This window comes from Epargyreus clarus, unplaced genomic scaffold (assembly GCF_041222505.1).
Source record: "Epargyreus clarus isolate Ecla_fem2 unplaced genomic scaffold, WU_Ecla_fem_2.2 ptg000029l, whole genome shotgun sequence".
Taxonomy (NCBI): Eukaryota; Metazoa; Arthropoda; class Insecta; order Lepidoptera; family Hesperiidae; genus Epargyreus; species Epargyreus clarus.
Window position 1 is genome coordinate 12216601 of NW_027332235.1, and position 23725 is coordinate 12240325.

The 23725-nt window shown below is 35.6% G+C and overlaps 2 protein-coding genes across 2 annotated transcripts in view; both read right to left on the bottom strand.

The window, feature by feature from the left end:
- Positions 1-4145: 4145 nt before the first annotated feature.
- RpS3 (ribosomal protein S3) lies at positions 4146-6824 on the bottom strand. Its single transcript, XM_073089275.1, has 4 exons — positions 6689-6824; positions 6084-6387; positions 5333-5553; positions 4146-4351 (listed from the first exon to the last, which is right to left on the bottom strand). Exons 1-4 carry the CDS (start codon positions 6719-6721, stop codon positions 4178-4180), a joined length of 732 nt encoding a protein of 243 aa, XP_072945376.1. The 5' UTR covers positions 6722-6824; the 3' UTR covers positions 4146-4177.
- A 5627-nt stretch (positions 6825-12451) lies between these two features.
- Positions 12452-23725, bottom strand: part of rg (A kinase anchor protein rugose) — a 584238-nt gene continuing 572964 nt past the window's right edge. The window contains exons 43-51 of the mRNA XM_073089384.1: positions 21762-21881; positions 19234-19453; positions 18546-18856; positions 17306-17585; positions 16640-16769; positions 15925-16058; positions 15083-15276; positions 14424-14575; positions 12452-13494 (exon numbers count right to left, since the gene is read on the bottom strand). Of these exons, the coding sequence (XP_072945485.1) occupies positions 13404-13494; positions 14424-14575; positions 15083-15276; positions 15925-16058; positions 16640-16769; positions 17306-17585; positions 18546-18856; positions 19234-19453; positions 21762-21881 (1632 nt within the window). The 3' untranslated portion in view covers positions 12452-13403. The remainder of the gene's footprint in view (positions 13495-14423; positions 14576-15082; positions 15277-15924; positions 16059-16639; positions 16770-17305; positions 17586-18545; positions 18857-19233; positions 19454-21761; positions 21882-23725) is intronic.

Here is a 23725-nt window from a genome sequence, read left to right on the forward strand (position 1 = left end):
GAATCAAAATTTTATTTGGACGAATCATTAAAAATCATATTGTGAATATTATACACTTTTTATATGACCGGATGAATTGCAAATTAAAACTTTTGTATTTAGTAATAATATTGCACTTGGTTTGGGATGAATGTAAAAAAGAATTTTAAATAAAGTATTCATAAGAGATGTGAGTTTTATTTTAATATATCCTGTAAATCTTCATATAGAATCAGATGAAAATAGGATTGTTACTGTAACAAGTATAATTTAAGCAAGCAAAGTATGATATTAAATTCACGTACGATTTCAAATTAAATAAATATTCGCGATGTTATGAAATTTGGAATTGACTGTCATTGGACAGATTTCTTGTTAGACAGATGTTTTGAATTTCTGAAGTTATAAATAATGATCGTGTAGAAAGCATGTTAGACCAGTGCCGAAGCCTTTAAAAATGGTAAAAAATGAAAAAAAAATTACAATAGAATGAAACCCATTGGAAAAGGAGGGGAATATGATCAAAATGAAAGGAAAAATAAATTACGGTCGATCCGAGTTCGGGAAGTGGGAGGGGGTGAGTTTTTAAGGGTAAAAAATGGTTTATCTTGATTTCCGGCTAATCTACACGTCCTATGCGAAAAAGTTAAATGGCAAAGTTGTAGGTAATATAAAGATCTACAACTTTTGTATTTGCAATTTTTTCACATAACCTCAAAATTTGGGTGAAAAATTCAAAAAACCAAGATTTTGGTTTTTTATTTATATCTTATTCAAAATTTTTTTTTTTTTTACGTAATTTGGTGAAAACTTACCTTATTATGTCCCAAATACACTGTAATTTATTTGATTAAAAATATCGAAATCGAGAAAACATCGAAATTGCAAATATGATACGATATTAAAATGTACCAGGATAATCAGTGGCGGATTTACCAGCAGGCTGAGTAGGCTTCAGCCTAGGGCGGCAGATTTTGGGGGGGGGGGGGTGCGGCATAAATCTGGGGACGGAATTTTTTTTTGCTACCTCATAGAAATCAAAAAGATTTTTGCATGACGGTTTTCTGTGATTCTGATGCCTTACAGATAGAAGTCTCCAACAAATGTTGTCGATGACTTTGTTTTCTCACTTGTCATTGCACATTCCGAGAGTAGCAGACTTCCATATTCATTAAAACAGCTAATTCGCCGCCCCAAACCAGTAATCGGCCTCTACCCACACTTTTTATGAGTGAAAAGAGCGAAATTGCAGAAAATGTATTTTATATATTTTCCTCTTCTTACTATCAACCCAAACATGCTTGTCCTACTACTGGTTGGAGCATGCGAAATGAATGGTTTGTATATAATTTTGTGACATAAATTCGAATATAGTAAATAATTTAGCGAACAATATGACCGATTTCAATCTTATGTTTTAACTATTATGTGTTGAACATGCACTAACTTTAAAAAATTCAATTAGAATTAAAAAAAAAAACAAAAAAAATACTTTTTATCTGAATGCGGTGTTTTTTTAAGAGCGTTTTCAGATTATCCGATCCGATATCGGTGTCGGACGACGATAGCCGACATCCGATAGCCGACACCATGTGCTATTTTCACATATTCCCGACAAAATCGTTCCGATACGGCCATTTGCTCGATAGCTTAGTGCGGACAGGTCATCATGGCAGACTATAATAGAAAACTTTATTTGCTGTATCTCTTATATTTGAGACGCAAAAAAAGATCTGTTCACAGGCAGTATTGGATACATCCTATTGTGGAAGCTAGATATTCAGAGGGAGCATTTTACACTCTTTTTAGCAAGCTACAACACGCACCTAGAAAGTTTTTTAATTACTTTCGTATGAGTGAATCCACATTCAATTATTTGCTAATTCATCTCACAAACAGTATCAAGAAACAAGACACACATTTTCGAATGGCTGTGGGGCCTAAATAAATGCCGCATCGGGCTCTACGCACACAGAGACAATTTAGATACACGTAGAGCACACATACAAACATTATCGCCCGACGGCTCACGGGCGTCCGATGGTGTCGCCAGCATATCGCTGTCGGCTCTGATATCCGATATCGGAACGGACAATGTGAAAGGCAGGTACATGTTTCATACATTTTACTTACCCCGATATCGTATCGGCGTCCGATACCGATATCGGATCGGATAATGTGAAAACGCTCTAACTCTACAATATTATCACCATATTCTCAAATCCAATAACAGTGTGGTTACCCTGGTTACCCGAACAAATCGAGGCGAAAAACGAAAACAACATCGAAACAAAAGAAAATAAGCCATGTACGAAACTTTAAAACCACGAATTTTATGCTTGCAAAAAACACTGCGTCGTGATTAAAGACGTTCTCTGTTCTATGTTGTGTGGAGTTAGTAAATGAAATTTACAAATTTATGAAATATAAGTATCATTGTAATCAAATTCGCCATATTAAAATTGTGAGGAGTGTCGTGATTTTTACGTGAGTTTTGTTTCGAGTTAACTCAAAAATATACCTGAAAACTTCGATCACTAATAAGAATATGTACCAAATCAACATTTATTTCAATTATTTTTTACTCTGTAGTGACATAGAAGTCTGTTGTGTATATTTTGTTAAAAATTTTGTTAAAAAATAATTAAAGAAAAAAATATAAAACAATAGCGTCTCCATTCAAAATAGAACAGAGTCACCATGTTACCCGAACAAATCAAGTGGGCATGCAATAGTAATAATTGTACGCTTAGTAACAGACTTTACAATTTACATGGTTTATACATTCTGTTGATAATTTCGAAAACTTAAAAATAAATTAATTACGCACGATATAGCAGTATTTATAATTGAGTGATAGCAATTACATACTTATAATAATAATACTTACCGAAAATACGATATTCCATCCTTTTTTAACGTCCTAGACGTGTGATTTTTGCAGTTTTTAAACGAGCACTGAGGCATGTTTATTCTCCGATCGTTCAAACACTACTAACCTAAAAAAGCACCCAAATGTCAAATTGGGCGCGCTTTTCGTCGCGTCATTCTGTCGTCGCTGATTGTGTATCTAGTTCCTATTAGTGATCGAAGCCTAAAAATTATTTTATGTGGAATTTCAACGAAATTTTTGGATTAAAAAAAGACATGACAATTGTAGAAGCAGGGGCGGCAAAAGCTGTACAGCCTAGACCTTAAAGAAATTTAAATCCGCCACTGAGGATAATAGAACTATCTGAACTATAGAGGTGGTTTTTCCAAAGAGATTCATTCATTCAGAGATTATGCATCTCTTTCGCTCTAAGCTAGTGCATCAAAGTGTGAGTGAGATGCCAATACTGTGTTGGTTCCATTCATGTTTTGTATGTATGACTTTCTCACTTTCTCGCTAATGTGTGAGTGAGATTAAATATTAGACGAATTATAATATTGAAGACCTTATGCACTTTTGAATTCATCGGTTATCGTGTTGTTTTAGTTTAACAAATGATGTTGGGATAGTATAACTTTCCCAAATGAAGTTGACCGAAAATTACGACGATAATGCTGGTATTCAATAAGTTTTGAAATTTACAGTATTATACTAAAGTTAAAATAATATTACTAATATTTTACATTTGTACATAATTTGTTCAATATAAATAAATTTCATTTGGCGGGAAATTTCATCGAACATCGATCAACATTCGAAGTGACAAACAGAATTTAGGTGCTTCCAACCATATACTGAAACCATTTACATATTCTGTAATAAAAAATAACTAGCATAAAAATAATGCATTTTAAACTTATTGCGCTTTATACCGTGCTCTGAAGGCGTGAAAATTAAAAGTTAGAATTTTATTGCTGTTCAAGTAGGTACCTATTTGTTTACGTTATGAAGTTTAAATACGTTTCTAAATCTGAGTTCAACACTGTCTATTTTGGAGTCTTTAAATAATTTATACATGTTTATTATTTAAAGATCCCAAAAAGTATTACTTCTTACATGCGTGCGTATAAAGTACACACACGATTGGCATATGAATGCATGAATTATTAAGTATATTCTGATGTAATAATTATTTTATAATTCTTCATTAAATAAATTCAATCTCACAACCAGATGTTTATAAAGTTATATGTTGTACATATATATTGTTTATTGTAAAAATAAAATCCGTCAGTTATTTTCAAATGTTTATTAGATTAGCTTAGGCTAGGCTTGCGCGGGCACGGGCTGCGGCAGCGGCGCGGGCGCCAGCGAGCGCACGTCCGACGTGGGCTCGCTCGGCACCGGCTCGTCCTTAGGCTCCGTCACCAGGATGTGGTCGGGCTGAGGCTTCTTCGGACCGTTCTTGCCTTGTTGATCCCATGGTAACATGATCTTCACCTGCACGGAGATATATACTTAATGTAACTTATTGTTATGTACGAAAATTTATAAACAATCCATACTTGGTCAGGATTCGAGGATTTTGAAATTCATTAGAAATTGGTAAAAAATTGCTATTATTATTAAAGAAAATTTCATGAGGAAACTACATGGCTAAAAGTTTTCACTGACATGAGTAGTCTAGTAAACTGTACTTTTCCAGCATAGTAGACCCAACACCTTCTCATTGTGAGAGGAGACCCATGTCCACGAAATAATAATGAAGACTAATACAAGAATAGCATTAAAAGGTTTTCCATTTTGATATTTTAACTATTTAGATGTAAATCATAGATTAGATGTAAATACAATTTGTAAATAACAACAAAAACAACAAAATAAGAAAATGATATAATCAATATAAATGTCAAGCTTGCACCGTACAAGAGCATACATATAGGACAAACCCTCCAATCAACAAGCTTACCTACTCTTCCACATGAAATTAGATCATAAGCTATTTAGTAGCTTACAACCCCTGATTCTGTGGACTGTTTTGTACACTATACCGAAAAACAACAGACTTAAATGTTCATAATATTTAAAATAGACAAACTAATCTGCTTGGTATCACTGATATGTTTTTGTTAATATCATCAAAGATTTCCAAACTTTTACAGCTAATAAAACAGAAATACATAATCAGAAAGGTTTTATCGCATAAATTATATTATGTACTTATAAAGTTAGGATATACTACATTCTGGTTTGGTATAAACAAATATTTATATCATTATATTTCATGCAATGTTACCACATAAGCAGTAGTGTTGCATTGTAAATAAGTCTTTATGAAGAGACTAGGATCTATTATAATTGTCTGAGTAGAAAGTTCATATCATACCTATAAATCATTTTAAAGGTAGAAGTAGTAAAAATAAAAATAATCATATACAAAGTTTATGTTGCCAATAAAATATAAAACAATTTTAATCTTACCTTGATACCAAGCACTCCTTGTCTGAGCAATACATGTCGGGTGGCAGTGTTCACGTAGTCATTGCACGGGTCACCAGAGTGGATCATGAGGCCGTCAACGAACTTCATAGACTTGGCACGCTGGCCTCTCAACTTGCCGGAGACAACAACCTCGCAACCACGCGCCCCAGACTCCATGATGAATCTGAGAACACCATAGCATGCACGACGGACGGCCAGACCTGAAATAGTTTACAATACAATATTATAATGATATAATTTATAATTATTATGTCTTAAGCCTGCTTCTGATGAATTGAAAACATCCTACATTCAGATCTTGAGCAAGAGTTATTACAGGTTATATATCAATTAAATAAAACCAATTTACATAAATTAACACCAGTATCAGTCTTCGTGGAGTTTGTGTAATGAGATGTTTTAAATACCAAAGTGGAAACCAATATTATTTAACATTATAATATAAGCATATGTAATACTTTTTAAAATAATGTAAAGAGTTGTAGGACAAAATCACTTGCGTTCCAGTGACTGCTTCCCATGAACATATCAAGGGAATTCTTTTATTAGCATACTTCTAGATCAATGTACAAAACACTGCCATTATATTACAAATTACATCACAAGAATAGTTACATACAACAATTACTCTGGCAAAATATTCTAATACACTTGTTTTACATAAAGCACAACCTGAATTCTTCAGTTCGCCTAAATGTGTAAAATTGTACAGTAGATTACAAGCACTAACCTCCAATGAGTTTGTATCTCAAAGATTCAGCCTGAGCGATGGCGCACAGGCCCCTGGTGGCAACCTTCTCTGCGTACAGCTCAACTGACTGTTCGGGGATGTTGAATCGCTTCTGTACCACTGACGTCAGCTCCCTGATCCTGCGTCCCTTCTCGCCGAGCACACTCTGTGTCCTGGTCGCCATAATGATGATTTCTGACCGCGTTGGCGTCACACGCACCTCCACGCCGGAGTAGCCATCCTCCGCCAGCTCCCTCGTGAGGAACTCATTGAGCTCAGCTTTGAACACTCCATCGCCGACGAACTGCAAAGTTATTTACAGGTTATGTTTTGATCATGACGTTTATCACCTCAATTACCATTTTCACGCACTTATACACTAAAATGCTTTATTGCTAAACGTTTTCACTTTTAGTATTGATCGAATCGTAACCAAACATAACTATATACTCAAAACTCGCAAAACACCACCCTCAGTTACATCCACTAACATCACCATTTGCACTTTTAACAAGAAACATTTTGCCCTTTACACATTTTGGGAGTACTTAGTACGTTAACAAATAGGGCCTATTTCAGTATTTTGGACACTAAATTCAACATACTTTTCGCTTTTTGGAAATGTTGTTCACCGCCATGATTGCAAAGAAAGGCGAGAAACCTGAAAGGCAGGAAACAGCTCGAGAAACGTCAATGTCAAGTTAGCTGCGTTCAGTAACTATAGTTTTGATTATTGATACTGAACTTAAACTATTTAGGCATTACAAAAATAAAATTTATTACATATTGTGCATAAAAAAATGGAATATTTTATTTACGAATAGAATGTATTTATTGACTGAGTAATTTTATAATTTTTAGTAGTACTATCATAGATTAGTAATCTATGAGTACAATGGTCAAATAAATTATGGTTCGTGACTGCGTCTATGGTCTATTTCTTTTGGCGGGAAAACAAAACAAAGTGGCCGCACCAAAAATATAAAATGTCGAAACTTGAAAACAATTACGTAAAGAGGATATGGCTACCACGATTTATAGGAAGGCACTTGACAGAATAAATTGATTTATATCTCAGGTAGCTATTAGATGAATTAACGGTATTTATGGTAGGTATAGTCCGCGAGGCCTAAGGTGAGCTTTGCATTTGTGTGAGTACTACTGAGTACACATGGATAGTGTAAGTGTGAAATTAAACAAAAGCGCGATGATTCTTTTATAGTTGGGGAGCCCAAGAGGGGATTTCGGAAGTGTCTCGAGCGCGTCAGACTAAGATATGGGAGATACCTTACACCCATAGATTAGTAAAGATTACTCACTCCTTACAAGAAAATGTACCCAGTTTTGAGAATTGAAATAGTTGCGTAAAAAAGTTTTGCCACGTCTCCGTGCTAAAATATTCCCAAAATATTTGAAATAATTATTTATTTATTACGTAAATTGCGTAATTATTACGTAAATTAGTTATTTATTCGTACATTTTCTCTAAAAATGTTTTTATTTGTCAAGGATTCAAAAAAAGAACTTACTAAAATAAGCCGTTTGTGGCTTCATTCAATTTCAAGGCGGCGAAGTATCTTTACTAATCTATGCTTACACCCTATAAAGTATCCTAAATCATAAAATGAGCTTTCTATGTCGGGGAGTTCGCAGACTAAAAAAAAAAACGATCACTGGACATGCTCGAGCGTGGTCAATTTTCTTTTTAATATAAAGGAAATAATGAAATAGAAAACGGGAAACATTATAATCTGCCAATTACCACACGTCGAAGTGGTCGAAGTAGTGAAAAAAGGTAATTTTGAAAAAAAAATCACATCCTGTATTATTATGCTATCTGATAGTGTCGCTTATTAGCATGAATACCTGGGAAGTAATGATGCATCACAAACTAAAGGAAAAGGCTCATTTCTAGGAAGATACATTATTCTTCATACATTCTCATTTTTTTTTTCAAATCGTCAGAATAAGAAAACGAGCACGGAAAAATATAATATAACCTTTTCTTCATTTTTATGTCTAATCTACACAATCGTATAAGTCTGAATGACGCTCGAGTTTCTAGACATTTAGCATCCTGGGCTCCCCTACCATTAATTGTTTTAAACCGGTTTATACCGCTTTTTGCCAATCGTGCATCTTCTTCACTTCTTGTACCGGTAGTAGAATTGTTTAATTTCTAATAATTTGTTTTTGTGTTAGATTTATTAGTAAAATGGCATCCAATATTAAAAAACGTATAATACGAAGACCTTTAAATAGTCTAGTTAAGGAAATTATATGCAATTTGAATAGTAATTTTAAAGACATAAATGTTAAAAATATGTTAAGTGTGAATCCATCAGCCCAATTTCTAAAGGAAATCGTTTGATAATAGTTGATGCTGAAAGAAAAAGTTGACACTATCACAGTACTAGAGTGGAAAAAATTATGTGATCACGCAATAAAAGAAGAAAAGAAGTTTGATGGTCACGACGCCGTTTATGATAACATAACGGAACCGTTTATTATAAACACAAATGATACATCAGGTGAAAGTGAAGATGAAGGCGAGAGTGATAATGAAAATAATGATGATGCAATGTCCGGTATAGATTCTTCTATATTTATTTTCTTAATTTAAAATTATAGCAATTCTTTGCTATAATTTTAAATTAAGAAAATAAAGTTTGCAGTAGTTAAATACACCATATTTGTTTAATTGATATGTAATCACAGACACAGACAGAAAGTATTTTAATAAACAGATTGTCTCTTTAACTTATTTACGTAACGAAAAGATAATAAAATTTATTTTTATCTGACTCTACTTTTGATGTTCACTCACACTAACGCAAAGCTTAGCTTATACCTTTCGGACTGTACCCACGGTATTACCATAGAAATAGCCAAATAATGATGGAACTTTTAGGCCGGTAAGATAAAATATTATAAGTGATTATCAATTTTAAACAAAAAGTCAATAATTCTTTATTTTTAATTATTCGAGTTGGGTTAATAGTGCGAATTTCACGGGATATGAGATTGATAAGTTGCTGGCCGCGGCCGGTGGCTGGCTGGTGGGATGGTAAAATTGGAGACAAAAATTCAAAAAAATACAATGTTATTTTATTATAAGGGAAGAAAGTTTTTTGTTTGGTTCTGGTAACCCTCAACAAAATATCCAAAACTCAAATTACTTTGTTGTAATTGTAATAGTTTTTAATCAATGTTAAAAACAATTCTACAATTAATCAAATGATTGCAATAAATGAAAACACTCACCTTTCTACAATTATATTGTATTTATTATACTTTTAAACATAAAATTATGTAACTACCATTTCATCTTAACATTTATATATTTTTAATGGTTGTAGTTACGGATTGGGGATATTTTACTACGCAATCTTAGAGTCTGATATTTAAAGGCAATGGAATAATAAAGTACCAGAGTTTATTCAATGCAATTTATTTATTATTTAAGACTTTTATTACATACAAACGCACCATATACTTAGCGTAACAATAATTGTAGACACGTTGTCCTTATGTGAAAATCATGAAGAATTAAATTGTGATGCAAACAAACATTTCTCACTTATTTTGTAAACAATCACTTTATTTAATTAGGCGTTACATTGACACTTGTAGTACCCCACACAACACCTTCAGATAACATAGATAATTAGAATTGCCCATTAATTAAAGTAACCACTTACAAATGAAATATTAGTCATATAGATTTTAGTAAAAAATACAAATACACATTTAATAAATCCTAAATGTGGTCATAAAAAAGCTCGTGCATAAGGATATCTGAATTTAAAAATCGTGAGGAAATGTATTGAACTATTATCGATATCGAACAATAACTAATTGATCTAGCGTTAAGTAAATCTAATGTGATTTAGATACGCACCAGAAAAACATACTCAAACATTCACTTAACTAGGTCTTTTTACAGACTATACATTTCAAACTTAACAACATAAGGATTACACGATAGATTAAATAATATAAACACAACATTTGTTATTGTTACCGAGTCGTGTCTTAAAATAAATAACCAGATATATAGCAACATTATTATATTGAAAATGTCAAAACATCATTGAATCTGTATTTTATCAATAAACGTCATCGAGATTTTTATAGTGGCAACATTTAGTGGTTGCCATTGTGAAAAAAACGCCAACGATTAGCGAAAACTTATTAATTTCCTACAGCAGCTACGTTTCTACAATTTCACTATAATACTCTATATTTTATTAACTAAGTACTCGTATATTCATATGCTCAACAACATTTCATTAATATTGAGTAAGTAGTTCCTAGTCTACACATTCATCTGTTACTTATCAAAGGCAGTTACACAAAATTATTAAGTACCTATTATTTTGAGTGAATCGGAATACTAAAGCATGTTAGTACTAGGTCGATGCGTAAAAGCAATTTTATCTAATTGTTTAGCTATATGGCTACATGAGATGCGGAAAATTAAAGACTTCTACCTTCATAGCTTAATATGGCTTTTGAATTACAACTCAAATTTGCTTACAATTTAAGTGGACAAAAAGTGTGATTACTTTCATATACAAGTGAGCCTTATTCCTATCAAAATAAATACGTTATTAATACTAACAATAGACTAAGATACGCGACTTATAATTAACTTACGTTTAATGGACAGAATTGCGTGTAGCGTGTGTTTTGAGTCAGCGTGCTGCGGTGTTGAGTTAATCGATCTAAAACAGCTTAAGTGCAGTGAAATTGAAGCAAATTATTAAAAGAGATTATTTTTTAAACTGGTAACATTATCATATGTGTCTTATAATTCAAGACAATTATTTTAAGCCATTTTAGAAGTTCAACTGTGTAAAACAGTTATTGTATAATTTTCCTTAAAGATATCGTTTGGTTGAAGCAGAGTTAAGGCAGATTAGAACTACAAATAGGTAGCAAATTAGGTTATCTAATAGAACAATAGTTTAAATAAACGGGATAATAGTCTAAAGGGATACTAGGATAGTTATGTATAGAGTTAAGCACACATGGGGCTTCTTAGAATAGAGACTACTGTGGGACGTGAGACAAGGGTTTCAAGAATATTTGTACAATTTTCTAGAAGACGCTACAAAGAAATACTAAAAGTTTCTAGAAGGTATCTAATAAGATATCGATCTTATTCTACTTGCGAACAGTTGGGTTCTAATAGGAATACTCTACAAGCCAGATATAGGTATAGTTTTGATATTATTTTAACAATAACTGTTTTCTCTCGTCATTCTGTATTTTACAATATTTTTGGCACAGAGAGTAGGAAAAGACGAAGATTTATGACTAAGTGTGCACTTTAAAGCCTAAATCACAGAACGGAAGGAGCGGTGCGGGTGTAGTGATGCAAAAATATAGTATTCGATTGATTTTACAATAAATACAATGATTGCGTAACAACCTACTGTGCGGCATAATTCTATAATTTTAAGTTAACTAGGATTTTTTTCATGGTATCATGGTCATTACAACTGTTAAAGGTATGGCATGAAGGAAGTTGCCATGAATTAATTATCCACATGTTTCAATGTCCTCATTTTTGCCATGAATCAATTTAGGACCATTGGTAGAATTATGCCTCCAGTACGTTCTTCCAGCAACACAACATAGCTTTATCAATACAAGTACATTATATCACCTAAACATCTACGCATATATTGACATTGTATAGCGAAAATGACTACATTGGCACTTTCGCGTTTTTACACACATATGTATATCCATACATCATTCGATTAAAAATAGTACATACTTAATTTAAATAGCCACATCTAGGTAGTTAAGTCTATTCGCATCGTTCACGACAGCGCCATCTAGCGACTTTATTTTTGTTGGAATTCTATCACCCGCTAAATTAATTAGCTGATGAGAAAATTTGACATAATCAGTCGTAAGTTTTTTATAATTTATCATTTTAATCTCTAGTTTGCAGTTTGTATATTCAATGAATACCGTTACCGACGTCTACGTTTTACAATCAGATAATTAAGTACAACGTTAAAATAAACAAAAAATAATAATATAAAGGATAAATAAGGATAATAAATAAAATCCAAAATAAGTCAATATGACCATTTAATAAAAACCAAAAAGAAACTGTTACAACAACGAATAATACAATATTAAGTAATTGCCGACCCGCCACCAAATGGAAAATAAAAAAGGCTGCCCAATGAAGATAATCAAATAATAAAAATATAAAGTATTCAAAGTATTTCAAAGATTATAACTCAAATTTCATTACGATATTGCAAAAGAAATACGAAAAAATAAAATATAGATTAACAAAATCCAAAATATCTAATGAAAATTAAATTCTCAACCAAAGATCATCTTCAAAATATCTGTTGAATTTACTTATTTAATCTAAATCAATGGAATGTCTACGAAATTGTCAAAATAATGTTACTCCATGTAATATAAAAATAATAATGTCGATGACCATAAATAAAAATGTAAATATCTGCATAGTTAATAAATAGTAAATGTATTGCACATTAAAATTGTAAAATTTAAATATATTAAGTACATAATTATACACAAAATGGACGTTAGCTGACAGAGATCCAATAAAGATATAATAAAAAGAAATAAAATTATAAATAACATCTCATTTTTAATAAAATGTAATTCCAGTCAATATTTTACCTATGGCACTAATAATAATCAACATAAACATTAAATAATTGCATTAATAAAATAAAATTAAATAAAATGGAATGTCAAATAGGGTTTTGCTTACGATTTTTTTTTTTCCATCGAATGACATTATATAATCATTCAAAATTATTTTCAATTAGGTACCTATATCGACTACACTTTTCTTGCACTGTTCTCTTTTTCACAATAAAATAAAGTACATAAGGAATGTAATTAAACCCTAAAAAATTAAGTACAAAGCCATAAGTTCTCAAATAAAAAGTATACAAATATCGACATCAAAATAAAATAAAAAATCAAAAGTAAATAGGAAACAATTTTGGTTTAAGAACAGTGCAACTCCATTTCACTACTGCTTTTAAAGCGACCTCAACAAGACCTATCGACGCTTAATAACATTATTATCCAAGGGCTGAAATATAAATATTCCTAACCTACGTTACAGGAAAGAGATGCCGAGATTGATTTATACAATAGATAAGGATAGAAATATTCACACTTCAGTCGGAGAACATGTGTCTAGATGCACGTTTTTTTACTGCTAATAAAGTCTAAAATTGTCTATACGTTTGGACACTCACTAGGTGCGTTTGTTTCTTAGTAAAAACTAAGAAATCGGCAGTCTCAGTAACGCTGCTGGTACTCGTGGTGCCAGCGGTTGAAGTCGATGTGGAACACCACCAGGGACCCGTTCTCCAGGCCGGCGAGCAGGAATCTATAAAACGAGGTTATTATTTTGTTATCATGTTATTTTTCCATGAATAAATAGGTTTTGTCCTATTTGTGTGTGTTACTTATTGATTGAAATTGAATTGAATAAATGAAAAAAATCTTTTAGCGTTAATTAATGAATGTAAAAAAAAAACGTTAAAAATCGAGTAAGTGGGATAAACATATGGTGTTATGTTTCCATATTGAAGTACTACGTTAAATTTAGTGGTAGGTGCTGTATAGTCGTATGTAGTGAATGTACGTATGCAGTATGCAGTTTGGTAATATCGTACAATCTTGTGCGATTGGTTACGATCATGTACAGTCGGGTGTTGTCGCGTGTGCCTGTGTACGGTGCATGCATTTGCATGGTGACATGCAGGGTCGAATGGGCTCATATGGGAAATACTGTCATTTGAGATCAGTTGCGATCATGTTCAGTCGTGCAAGTTCGCATGTGATCGTGTATGGTCATGCGGGGTTGTGTATAATGAACGTGCGGTTGCATGTGGGGACATGTGGATTCGTATGAGGTAGTGTTCGACGACGTGGGATTTCGTGGGGACATGTGGGATTGTGTAGGGGTATACTGATTTGTGAGATCAGGTCGCATCGGATTGCGATCACGTGCAGTCGTGTACATATACTTTGGGGGTCGTGTGTGGTCATGTGGGGTGGTGTGCGTTCACGTGCGGTGTGTGGGTTCACATGGGTTAGTGTGGGGTAACGTCGGGTCACGTGGGGTCACATGGGGCGGTGTGGGGTCACGTGGGGCGGTATGAGGTCGCATGGGGCGATGTGGGGTCACATGGGGCGGTATGAGGTCGCATGGGGCGATGTGGGGTCACATGGGGCGGTATGAGGTCGCATGGGGCGATGTGGGGTCACATGGGGTGGTATGAGGTCACATGAGGTAGCGTGGGGTGTACTCACCGCTGGTCGTGGCTGAGCGCGAGGCTGGTGACGGGCGCGCCGGCGGGCGGGAAGGCGTAGAGCGGCGCGAGCGTGAAGGCGCGCCACACCTCCACCACGCCCGCGTCGCCGCCGCACACCAGGTACTCGCCGCAGCGGGAGAGCACCAGGCACTGCAAGAAACAATTAATACACCTTATGTTATCCACTTGACGATACTTTGCGATGCGAAATTTAAGGACTGTATATAACGAGGCGAAATTAAAAGGACACTTTCAGGAACACGTAAGGTACGTTGTACGATTATATATTCCCGGAAACTTCTATTACTGGCAATTTTTATATTGATTTCAAAGTATTTTAAATATCCACTTTCCTGAGCTACTGCTTGGACCAAAATAGTGCCTTCAGAATTCAAATAATATTTTTACCTATCATTCTATGAGGTGACAACACTATAAGATGGCAAATTGAAAATTATGTATTAATAGTAGATGTAATAATTATAAGCTCGTCGACAAGTAGCTTGTCTTTACCCGAGTAAAGTCGGCTTCGATCATGTACAGTTGGATGTATTTGCGTGTGCGCAAATGCAGTTATGTTTGCCTTTATAAAATACCGTTTCGACTTTTCCATTGTATAAAATATCAAAACACTGAAAGAGAAGCCATTTTAATTACCTGGAAGTTATCATTATGCGTCTCGTGCCTCAATCTTCGCCCGTTCAACGTGTACGCAGCGAGATGTCCCCGTGCGTACGCGACAACTAACACTCCCTCACGCGCGAGCGCCAGTTGCCGCGGACCGCCGCCCTCGCCGCCGCGGATTGCTCGCAGTAGTTCGCCGAATGTAGTGTGGATTAGCACCGGACCGTCTGCGAAGTGAGGGATAACTTTGTGAGTATGTGCGATGTTTATAGTTTTCGATGCGTTTCTTGCATTAAGTAACGGGTTTTATAATTTGGTCCTGTAGATGTTAGATATTTGTAGTTGTAGTTGGGCTGGTACTATATGATATCTGACAGGTAGTAGAACTAGTATGATTTGTTCGAAGAGACATCATTACCAATTTTTAGCGTGACATAATTCTAAGTTTTAGACAAAGGATGTAAATACCAGATGAGTTTACATATAGGAAGATCATGCAAGCTTTCTAAGATGATCTAAGATTCAGAATATTTCGGATACGTGTGATATCCTTACCGCCCTTACTCACACCCTTCAAATTGAAACACAATAGCATTAAATACGATTGTTATGTAACGACTACAGAGATCGGAGTAGCGGTAAGTGCCTCCGGAGTACCACCAGAAATGGATTTTCCATCTATAAAAACTTGTTCTTTTGTTTATGTTATTGAAAGAGTAGTGAGACAGTTTAAATTAAGGGTATTATTCAAGTCTGGTAAACATCTATATAAGCATTTGTACACAAGTAAGGAAAGTGTAAAATAGATAAAAGACATAGTGACGAGACAATGCAGCTTGAAAGTAAGAGGAGATAAACAGACGTGTGACACTCACTGACTGAGGAGGAGATGACGAGGCCGAGCTCCGCGGAGACGAGCACGCCGTTGAGCGCCGCGTCGTGCCCCGTCAGCGCCACGCGCGGCGCCGGCGCCTCGCCCTCGCCCACGATGCCGCAGTGGCGCGCAGACCTGGCCACAAACACTCATCTTAACACTCTCTGGCAATCTGTGACGTCATAGACCTTCGAATCCTTGATATCCTAGATAAGTTTTGCTATTATCTTCTTCAAATCACAGATAGCTGGCCATCATTACGCTATTACAATATAATGCAGTCATTATATCCTTCGAACCCTAAATTTAGTACCTAAACCGTTGTCACGGCAATCGACGTCACCCCTTTGGTACCCTGGAATTCTGACTCCCTGCTGCCATCCATCGAATGATACATACTTGATATGTTGTTATGATGTTATTTACCCCTTCCGGAACCTATCCCCTGACTGTAATGTTGTGACGTCATTACACAATATAAGCCTTTGATTCTCAAGTCCGCTCGTAAATTTTTATTACTTTTTCGAAGTGGTCGTTTGGTGTTGGTTTATTATATTTTGCAATTTAAGAATAATTATTTATTATAACTTTTCCTGACAGCAGTCCATGATATGTTGGGCCCCTTTCAAGTTTGCTATTAAGCCTTGTTGAATGAGATTATATATTAATTTAGTTACAATATATTATATTATATAAAGTTATAGATAATTATTGACCAGTGCCACAGCAACACGGTGCAATCCTCGGAGCCGGACGCGATGTAGCAGTCGGAGGTGATGTTGCACTCGGAGCGCGACACGCACGTCACCACGCCGTAGTGGCCGAAGATTATTTGTACTATTTTTGCTGTGGAATAAGTTAAAAGGTATGATTAGGGAAGTATTGATATAAAAGTAAAAAGTATATGTTTTAAATTTTAATTAAGACAGACAAAGGAATACAACGGATAGACAATGTAGATTAATTATTCCGGCGGCCTAGGTGGGTCTGTCAGACGAAGTTAGCGCGAGCTTTGATGCTGACTGACTGACTTCGGGGTCCATCCACAGAGGCGAAGGCGCATGGTCCGAAACATGCATGATACGTAGATGAGGAGGAAGATACAACGAGACGAGATTGTACTAACCTGTCTTAGTGGAGAACACGCGGAAGGAGTTATCCCAGAAACCAGCCGCGATGAGGAAGCGCGAGTCAACCGTGGTCACAAAGCAGTTAGCGCGAGCCTTGACGCGTTGGGAGAAGTTATCGCCGAGTGCCCGTCTGGCCAGTGCCGCGGCGCCACCAGCGGCCCAAGCGGGGTCCATCTGCAGCGGCGCGGTGTGCGCGTAGCCATATGCACTAGATGTAAGGACTAGGAAGCTACGTAGCGTGATTGTACTAACCTGTCTCAGTGGAGAACACGCGGAAGGAGTTATCCCAGAAACCAGCCGCGATGAGGAAGCGCGAGTCGACCGTGGTCACAAAGCAGTTAGCGCGCGCTTTGACTCGCTGCGAGAAGTTATCGCCAAGTGCCCGTCTGGCCAACGCGGCAGTGCCACCGGCGGCCCAGGCGGGGTCCATCTGCAGCGGCGCGGCGGGCGCGTGGTCCGCGTGGCGCGCCGCCGCGTGCGCGCAGCCGCCGCCCACCCAGCGGTGCGCCGCGAACGCGCGCGCCGCCGACACCTGCCCCACACACAACACACACACACACATTATTACTGTTTCGTCAATTTTAAATAAATACTATAGTCTGATTCATAATTAGGTGTCCAAAATGTAAACAAAGAAATGTCACTGTCAAAATTAACAAGAAACAAAAACTTTCACAAACTCAACAAAAAACGAAGACTTTAACAAATATACACAATTTAACAAACGCGTTATGTAAATGAGAAAACATTCGAATTCGATCACAATCACGAAAATGAATAATATCAGCTAAGAAACTTAAAAATGACGGCACAAGAAATGTTTTGGATTCCGATTGTGTTACCATTATCACATTTTATTTTTCTACCAAAAACTTTGTTTTTTATTATTATTACTGTATGGCACGAAATTGAGGTGATATAAATATTAAAAAATGTGAATTAATCCTAATTTATTTAGATTATTATTTTATTATTGTTGTATTATTTTAATATAGACAAAAATAAGAAAATACCATTTCAAACGTATTTTCTTGATAGGTCAATACCTTTGTTTACATTTTAGACACCTAATTATGAATCAGACTAGCTGACCCGGCAAACGTTGTGTTGCCATATAAATAAAAAAATGTTAATGAAACGAAAAATAATAATGAAAATTATTTAATTTAAAATGAACAAGTTTAATAAGTATTGGTACATTTTTATATTTAATACTCAATATCTATAAGACAATTTATTATTTTTTTAAACTTCATTTGCTTTTACACAATAATTTAATTATTACAACATATGTACATAAAATAGCACAACACAAACCTAATTTTATATAACTTGTATGTATCAACCTACAGTATACACGTTTACAATTTTTATTTAAAAAACCACTAAATGTTATGTACGTGAAGTTGTTTAAATGTCAAAAACAGATTATGAATCTCTTTAGGGTCAACATAATTAATAAAATTGTGAATCGTTATAATTTCCAACTCACCGTAACAGCGGCGGGCATCGCCAATTGAGGGTAAGTATTCGCCGAGACGTGAACTACAGCCGCATTGGAGGGTAGTTTCAGCCTTAAGCACACATCATCGGGAGCAGCTGCGAACATCAACGGTGCCAGATGCATAGTGGACGCTCTTGGAGGATGTGGCTCACTCAGCAACTGCGCAGGGGTTTGACCGAAGCTTCGAATCTGGTCTTCAATAGCCGTCTTGGTGACTGGATCGGTGATCTGGTCGAGTCGGACTCCACCCTCGTACGTCAGGTAGTAGAATACGTTCGTAGCACGCACCGCCTCCGGTCCTGAGGGTTTTGTTGGGGTACAAACAAGTTAATTTTGTTGTTATTGATTATCAAAAATTGTGAACATTGTTATAATTATTTAAAATTAGTGCGGTGATAAGCTAATGATTTGAAACGGCCTCTGAATTAGGGGTTCGAGTTTTGATTATTGTTATAATCATGATCATAAATGTCCCATTGCTAGGTAAGGGTCGCCTCTCAATGTGGGCGGGGTGAAAACCATAATCCACAACATTTGGTAGACTAACATTGGTAGACTACACAGATCTTTGAGAACTTTTAACAGCACTCAGGTGCATAGGTTTCCTGTATAATAATAATAATAATAATTAGCAGTAATTATCTAATTAGGTACATCCTAATCAAACTCCACTCACCCCTCTGCTTATAACCGAATATGAGATCGATCCACTGATGTAGCTGACAGCTGACAAACTCCGACTCTAGCGCCATGCGGTTAATCCGCACGAACTCTTCCGCGGAGGAGGCCCAGGGAGGTAGCAGTACGTCCCCGGACGGAGACTCCGCGATGCCCAGCTTGTAGCCGGAGCTGTTTAGCAGCATCTCAGGTAAGAAGAATAATTCCGGAATCAGCTCCTGTTGGTACAAATGTACTATTTACATATTTGAGCTGTTTAATTTCAGAAAGGTGAATGTTATCATATGTCAGGCGGATGATATATTTCGAACGTAGGTATGTACGGTTTGGGCATCGTGCTTGGAGGACTCCAGTTGTGTACCGTCGGAGATCCCCGAGTTCTCCACCAAGCGCTGAGGACGATCACCATGTGGGTTTAGTGAGATAAAAATGCCACATACGGTGTCGCTCCCTACGGCGTCAGCTACCTTTTGAAGGTACATCGTAGTTCTATTTCCTCCATATTCCTCCATTCTTTCATTGCATTACCGTATTCTATTCATTACCGATGTAACTGCTCTTTGTGGTAAATATTCGTGACGTGTTTAATAAGCTTTATTATCGTCGCGATAACGATATTGTTACACACAATTCATTTGCCACTTTGTTAACATGTTCCATAACAACATGAAAGTTGCAAGTAAATTCCAATTGCCACATTTTGGCTAGCATAACATTTATGAAAAATGTTATGTCATTGTTCTATGTTTTTAAACTGACTTAGGCCTTCGACACTATCTAACAAAGGCAAAGCTATCACACGACGGCTTAGCATCCCCTTTGAATCATAGATAAAATTTAGCTACTAAAGGTCGCTCATCCAAATCCCAACCGCGCTCAACATTGCTTAACATCATTTACGATAAGCAAACAAGCCCGGAAGTCATGCTTATTTCCAGCATACAATAATGGAAGTCCTTTGTTATATTATCATTATTCATCATAAATAGATCCCTTCCTTATACTTTTTATGTAGTGTTACACATAATCAAGAAGTAGATTACCAGTGGATAGCCATTACAAAGAGCCCCTAACAATGATGTCGTCCTTACTCAACCGAATCGACCCCGATGCAAACCATTTAATATTGCAAAACCCTTTTTAGAACACAATAATTATGTCGGATAAGAAATTTCTAAAATAGTAAGTCAATGTCACCGTTTGCAACGATACTGAACAAAAACGTTGTGGTACCCTCGCTCGGGTAAGTCAAGGCGGATGAAATTGTATGGGCAATGGGCATGAGGTTACACGATGTAGCTAAGGCTGGTTGCAAAGTTAATTGCAATTGAATTGGAAGGAGCTGAAATGCTTGAAGATGGTAGAGCCCGTAGGTTTATCTATCCGTCTGCAGTCTCAATTGTTATTAGGTATGTCTTTCAACATCTTTATGGTCATAAACCCTATGTTAAGTGGAGTGCTTTCGAAGTAGTGGCGTAATAAGGCTTGCAACGCCCGGGGCTGAAGTTGAATTTACAGCTCCTTAGATAAATAACATAAATTTGAAGCGAATTGAAAAATTTGTTAGCGAAAAAAATGGTCCAATATTCATTTATGAATAATTGAAATCAGAAGAAGAAGAATCGTGAGAATGCCTATGTTTTAGCTAAATTAAAAATATATTTATGGTTTAGTTAAAAATTTTGTGACCAGCCTAACTAGGTAAGGCTGAAGGGTATAACTGAAGTTTTTACGTTCTACTTCGATTAATTAGCCAATTAATGGATCCTGTTATGGAAGCAACTTTTTCTTGATTTTTGATATTGACAGTTGAGGACCAATCAAGTTATTAAAACGTGTAAAAACATTTCAATCCTATTATTGTTCTTATCCTTACAATTATACAGTTTTTTGTATTCCATTTAGTAATATAGCCTTAACGTTTACAGTGTAGTAATACAATTAATGTCGTATTTGTTTATTCCTTATTATCTTTAACCAGACAATTAGACCAATAATTTGCATAGTTACGTTATCTCTCGTCTTTTATATTATTGATCTTCATAATTAAATATTGGTTAAGAATGTTTTATAAAAGTTTAAAATCTTATTTTAAATTCACGTAATTCATCATGTGATAAAAATAAGCTATTACATACGGAATACGACCGAATATTAAAGACAAAGCATAATTAGTATAAATGACATTCTGGTAATCTGTCGTTAATTAAGTTTTTGAAGAGAAAATGTTCTAACTTATATTTTTGAAGTGAAACCTTCTTTAGCGACGTCAGGACATGTGACCTGACCCAAAATTCGTAAGATGTCAATCAATGATTATTGTATTTTACCACATAAATGTTAGTAATTTTATACTAATAATTAAAGTAATTCGTACAAAATTATTCCCTAACCATTCCAAAATGTCAAAAATGTACAACATTAATGTTGAAAATTTACATTTCTCCCGGCACTCCCGGAGTGCAACCCGATGATTTTTTGCTAAGATGGCGTATGAATTATCTGACCAATTAAAAAAGATCTTACCTTAACATCAGACGTGTCTCTCTGGCAATTCTTCCAGGCGAGCGCGATGGACGAGAACAGTCTGTTGGGGTGGTCGAACTTGCCGCCGTGGAGCGCCAGGAACATCGTCGTCATCGGCTCCTGGAAATAATAACAAGATCATTTTAAACTTAGCGAAATACTTATTAAACACCTCAGATACACCTCGAAATCTGCAGAGAGTGTGCTCTACCCTGAACAAAAAGACGATCTTTCCTACCTCAAATATCTGCTTAATATTTTTTTAAACAGCTTAAAAATATGCTGTCGTTATTATAAAGTAGATTCCACTGTAAACCATTATTTAGTTCAATGTTCTTACTTGAGTAAATAGAGATTAGCAACAGGTATACCGTATATACCGATTTTGAGGTGAAACTTTCGTCAAAATCTTCCTTATTAATTGTAGCGGGCTGCAAGTAAGTAATTTGTGTTTAAAGTAGTTATTTTAACTGGTTTCGTTAGTTTGGATTACCCCTTGTCCACAAGTCATTGCTAAGCCGTCGCGTAACATAGGTACCTACATATTCGACACTATATTCTCACGATGGCCGATGTACATACGTTAGTAAAGAAAATAAATCGGAATTATTATGATTTATCGTTTTTCAAATTTACGACCTTTACTCGCTATATCGTGCCAATTAACTACAATAAAGCTCTTTTAGGTAGATCAACAAAAAACGCGAAACAGACACATTTAGTCGATTAGAAATTTCAGACCTTTGCAAAATCAACTTTCACGAAAAATGTCAACGAAATAAGAAACATAATAGCTTGAAACGGTGACACGCTTACTATTTTTATGAAGTCCAAAAACGTTAATACCGTTTTAGCTTTAATTCTTTTTTTACCATTTTACCGCGCGCCGTTTGTTTTCAGGGTTCCCACATTGTAAGAATGAAAACTTTTAATATAAGCAGTATATAAGCAGTTCTATTACGGATCTGTTGTTTATTTTAAAAGTATCATGTAATCATATTATTGAATACAAAATCAGTCATCAGATATCAGTACTTGGTGCTATTTTTAATCGACTTCACAAAAAGTACGAGTTTTCATTTTGATTAATGCAATCAATTTTTTAATTTATTTTAGTCATTAAATTAAATTAACTTGATTTGCTCTAGGCGCTATTACTGGAGAAAAAGAAGGCACATGTGCACTTCATACCTTAACAATTTTCATGTGAGCTTTTACTCAAACTTCAATTTTAACGTCTTCGTCTTTTAAAAAAAATAAGATCTAACAAGATGGGCTTTTTTGTTTTATCTAATGGCTTCTCGGTCTTATGGCCATTTTGTTAAAGATGAACGGTAAATATTAGGCCAAAAAATTACCGGCTACTTCCATTCCGGCAAACCGGATCGTCCGGACGAGTCGACAGCCCTGCGCTTGTCAAATCGAATTGTGTGAACACGGTCGCATCTGTTGCTCCGCGTCGCCGCATAACACGACAATTGTTTTGACGTACCAGTACGAGTCGAGTCGCGTTAATGTAACATGTAATTCACCGGCTAGTAATTTAGTATGATGGCCGCTCACCGTCGGTAGGCATTCGCTTTGATGATGCCCCTTTATACTCCACATTAGCATTGTTCCGCTAAGCGAGTTATGGTTGGTTTCCTTAAAATATGGGAAGTCAGACGGATAATCGTAAATATGCACGTCTTAATGCAGTCTTTCGAGAAACGAGTGAAAAAATTTGGACGGCAGTGATTCGTCTAAAAGGAATTGCGTGATTCGTCTAAAACTGTCGAAAATGTACTTTTACAAATATCTGTTCATAAATGAACCTTCTATCTTCGAACTATACATTAACATCAAGTGTATGTCCTGATGTTTTCTATTCTCGATTGAAATTTAAAAAAAAGCCAAAAAAGATGCAGTCATGAAAAATAGTGCTGTTAAAACTTTTCAACTTCCGTCAGACTAACTTTATTAAT

Bases quoted from the DNA above. Each gene is read 5' to 3' on its own strand.
- RpS3 (XM_073089275.1), bottom strand. From the start codon at position 6,721: ATGGCGGTGAACAACATTTCCAAAAAGCGAAAA. The intron at 6,388-6,688 runs GTATGTTGAATT...ATAACTTTGCAG, and splicing joins ACATTTCCAAAAAGCGAAAA to TTCGTCGGCGATGGAGTGTT. The intron at 4,352-5,332 runs GTAAGATTAAAA...ATCTCCGTGCAG, and splicing joins AAGGAGTGCTTGGTATCAAG to GTGAAGATCATGTTACCATG.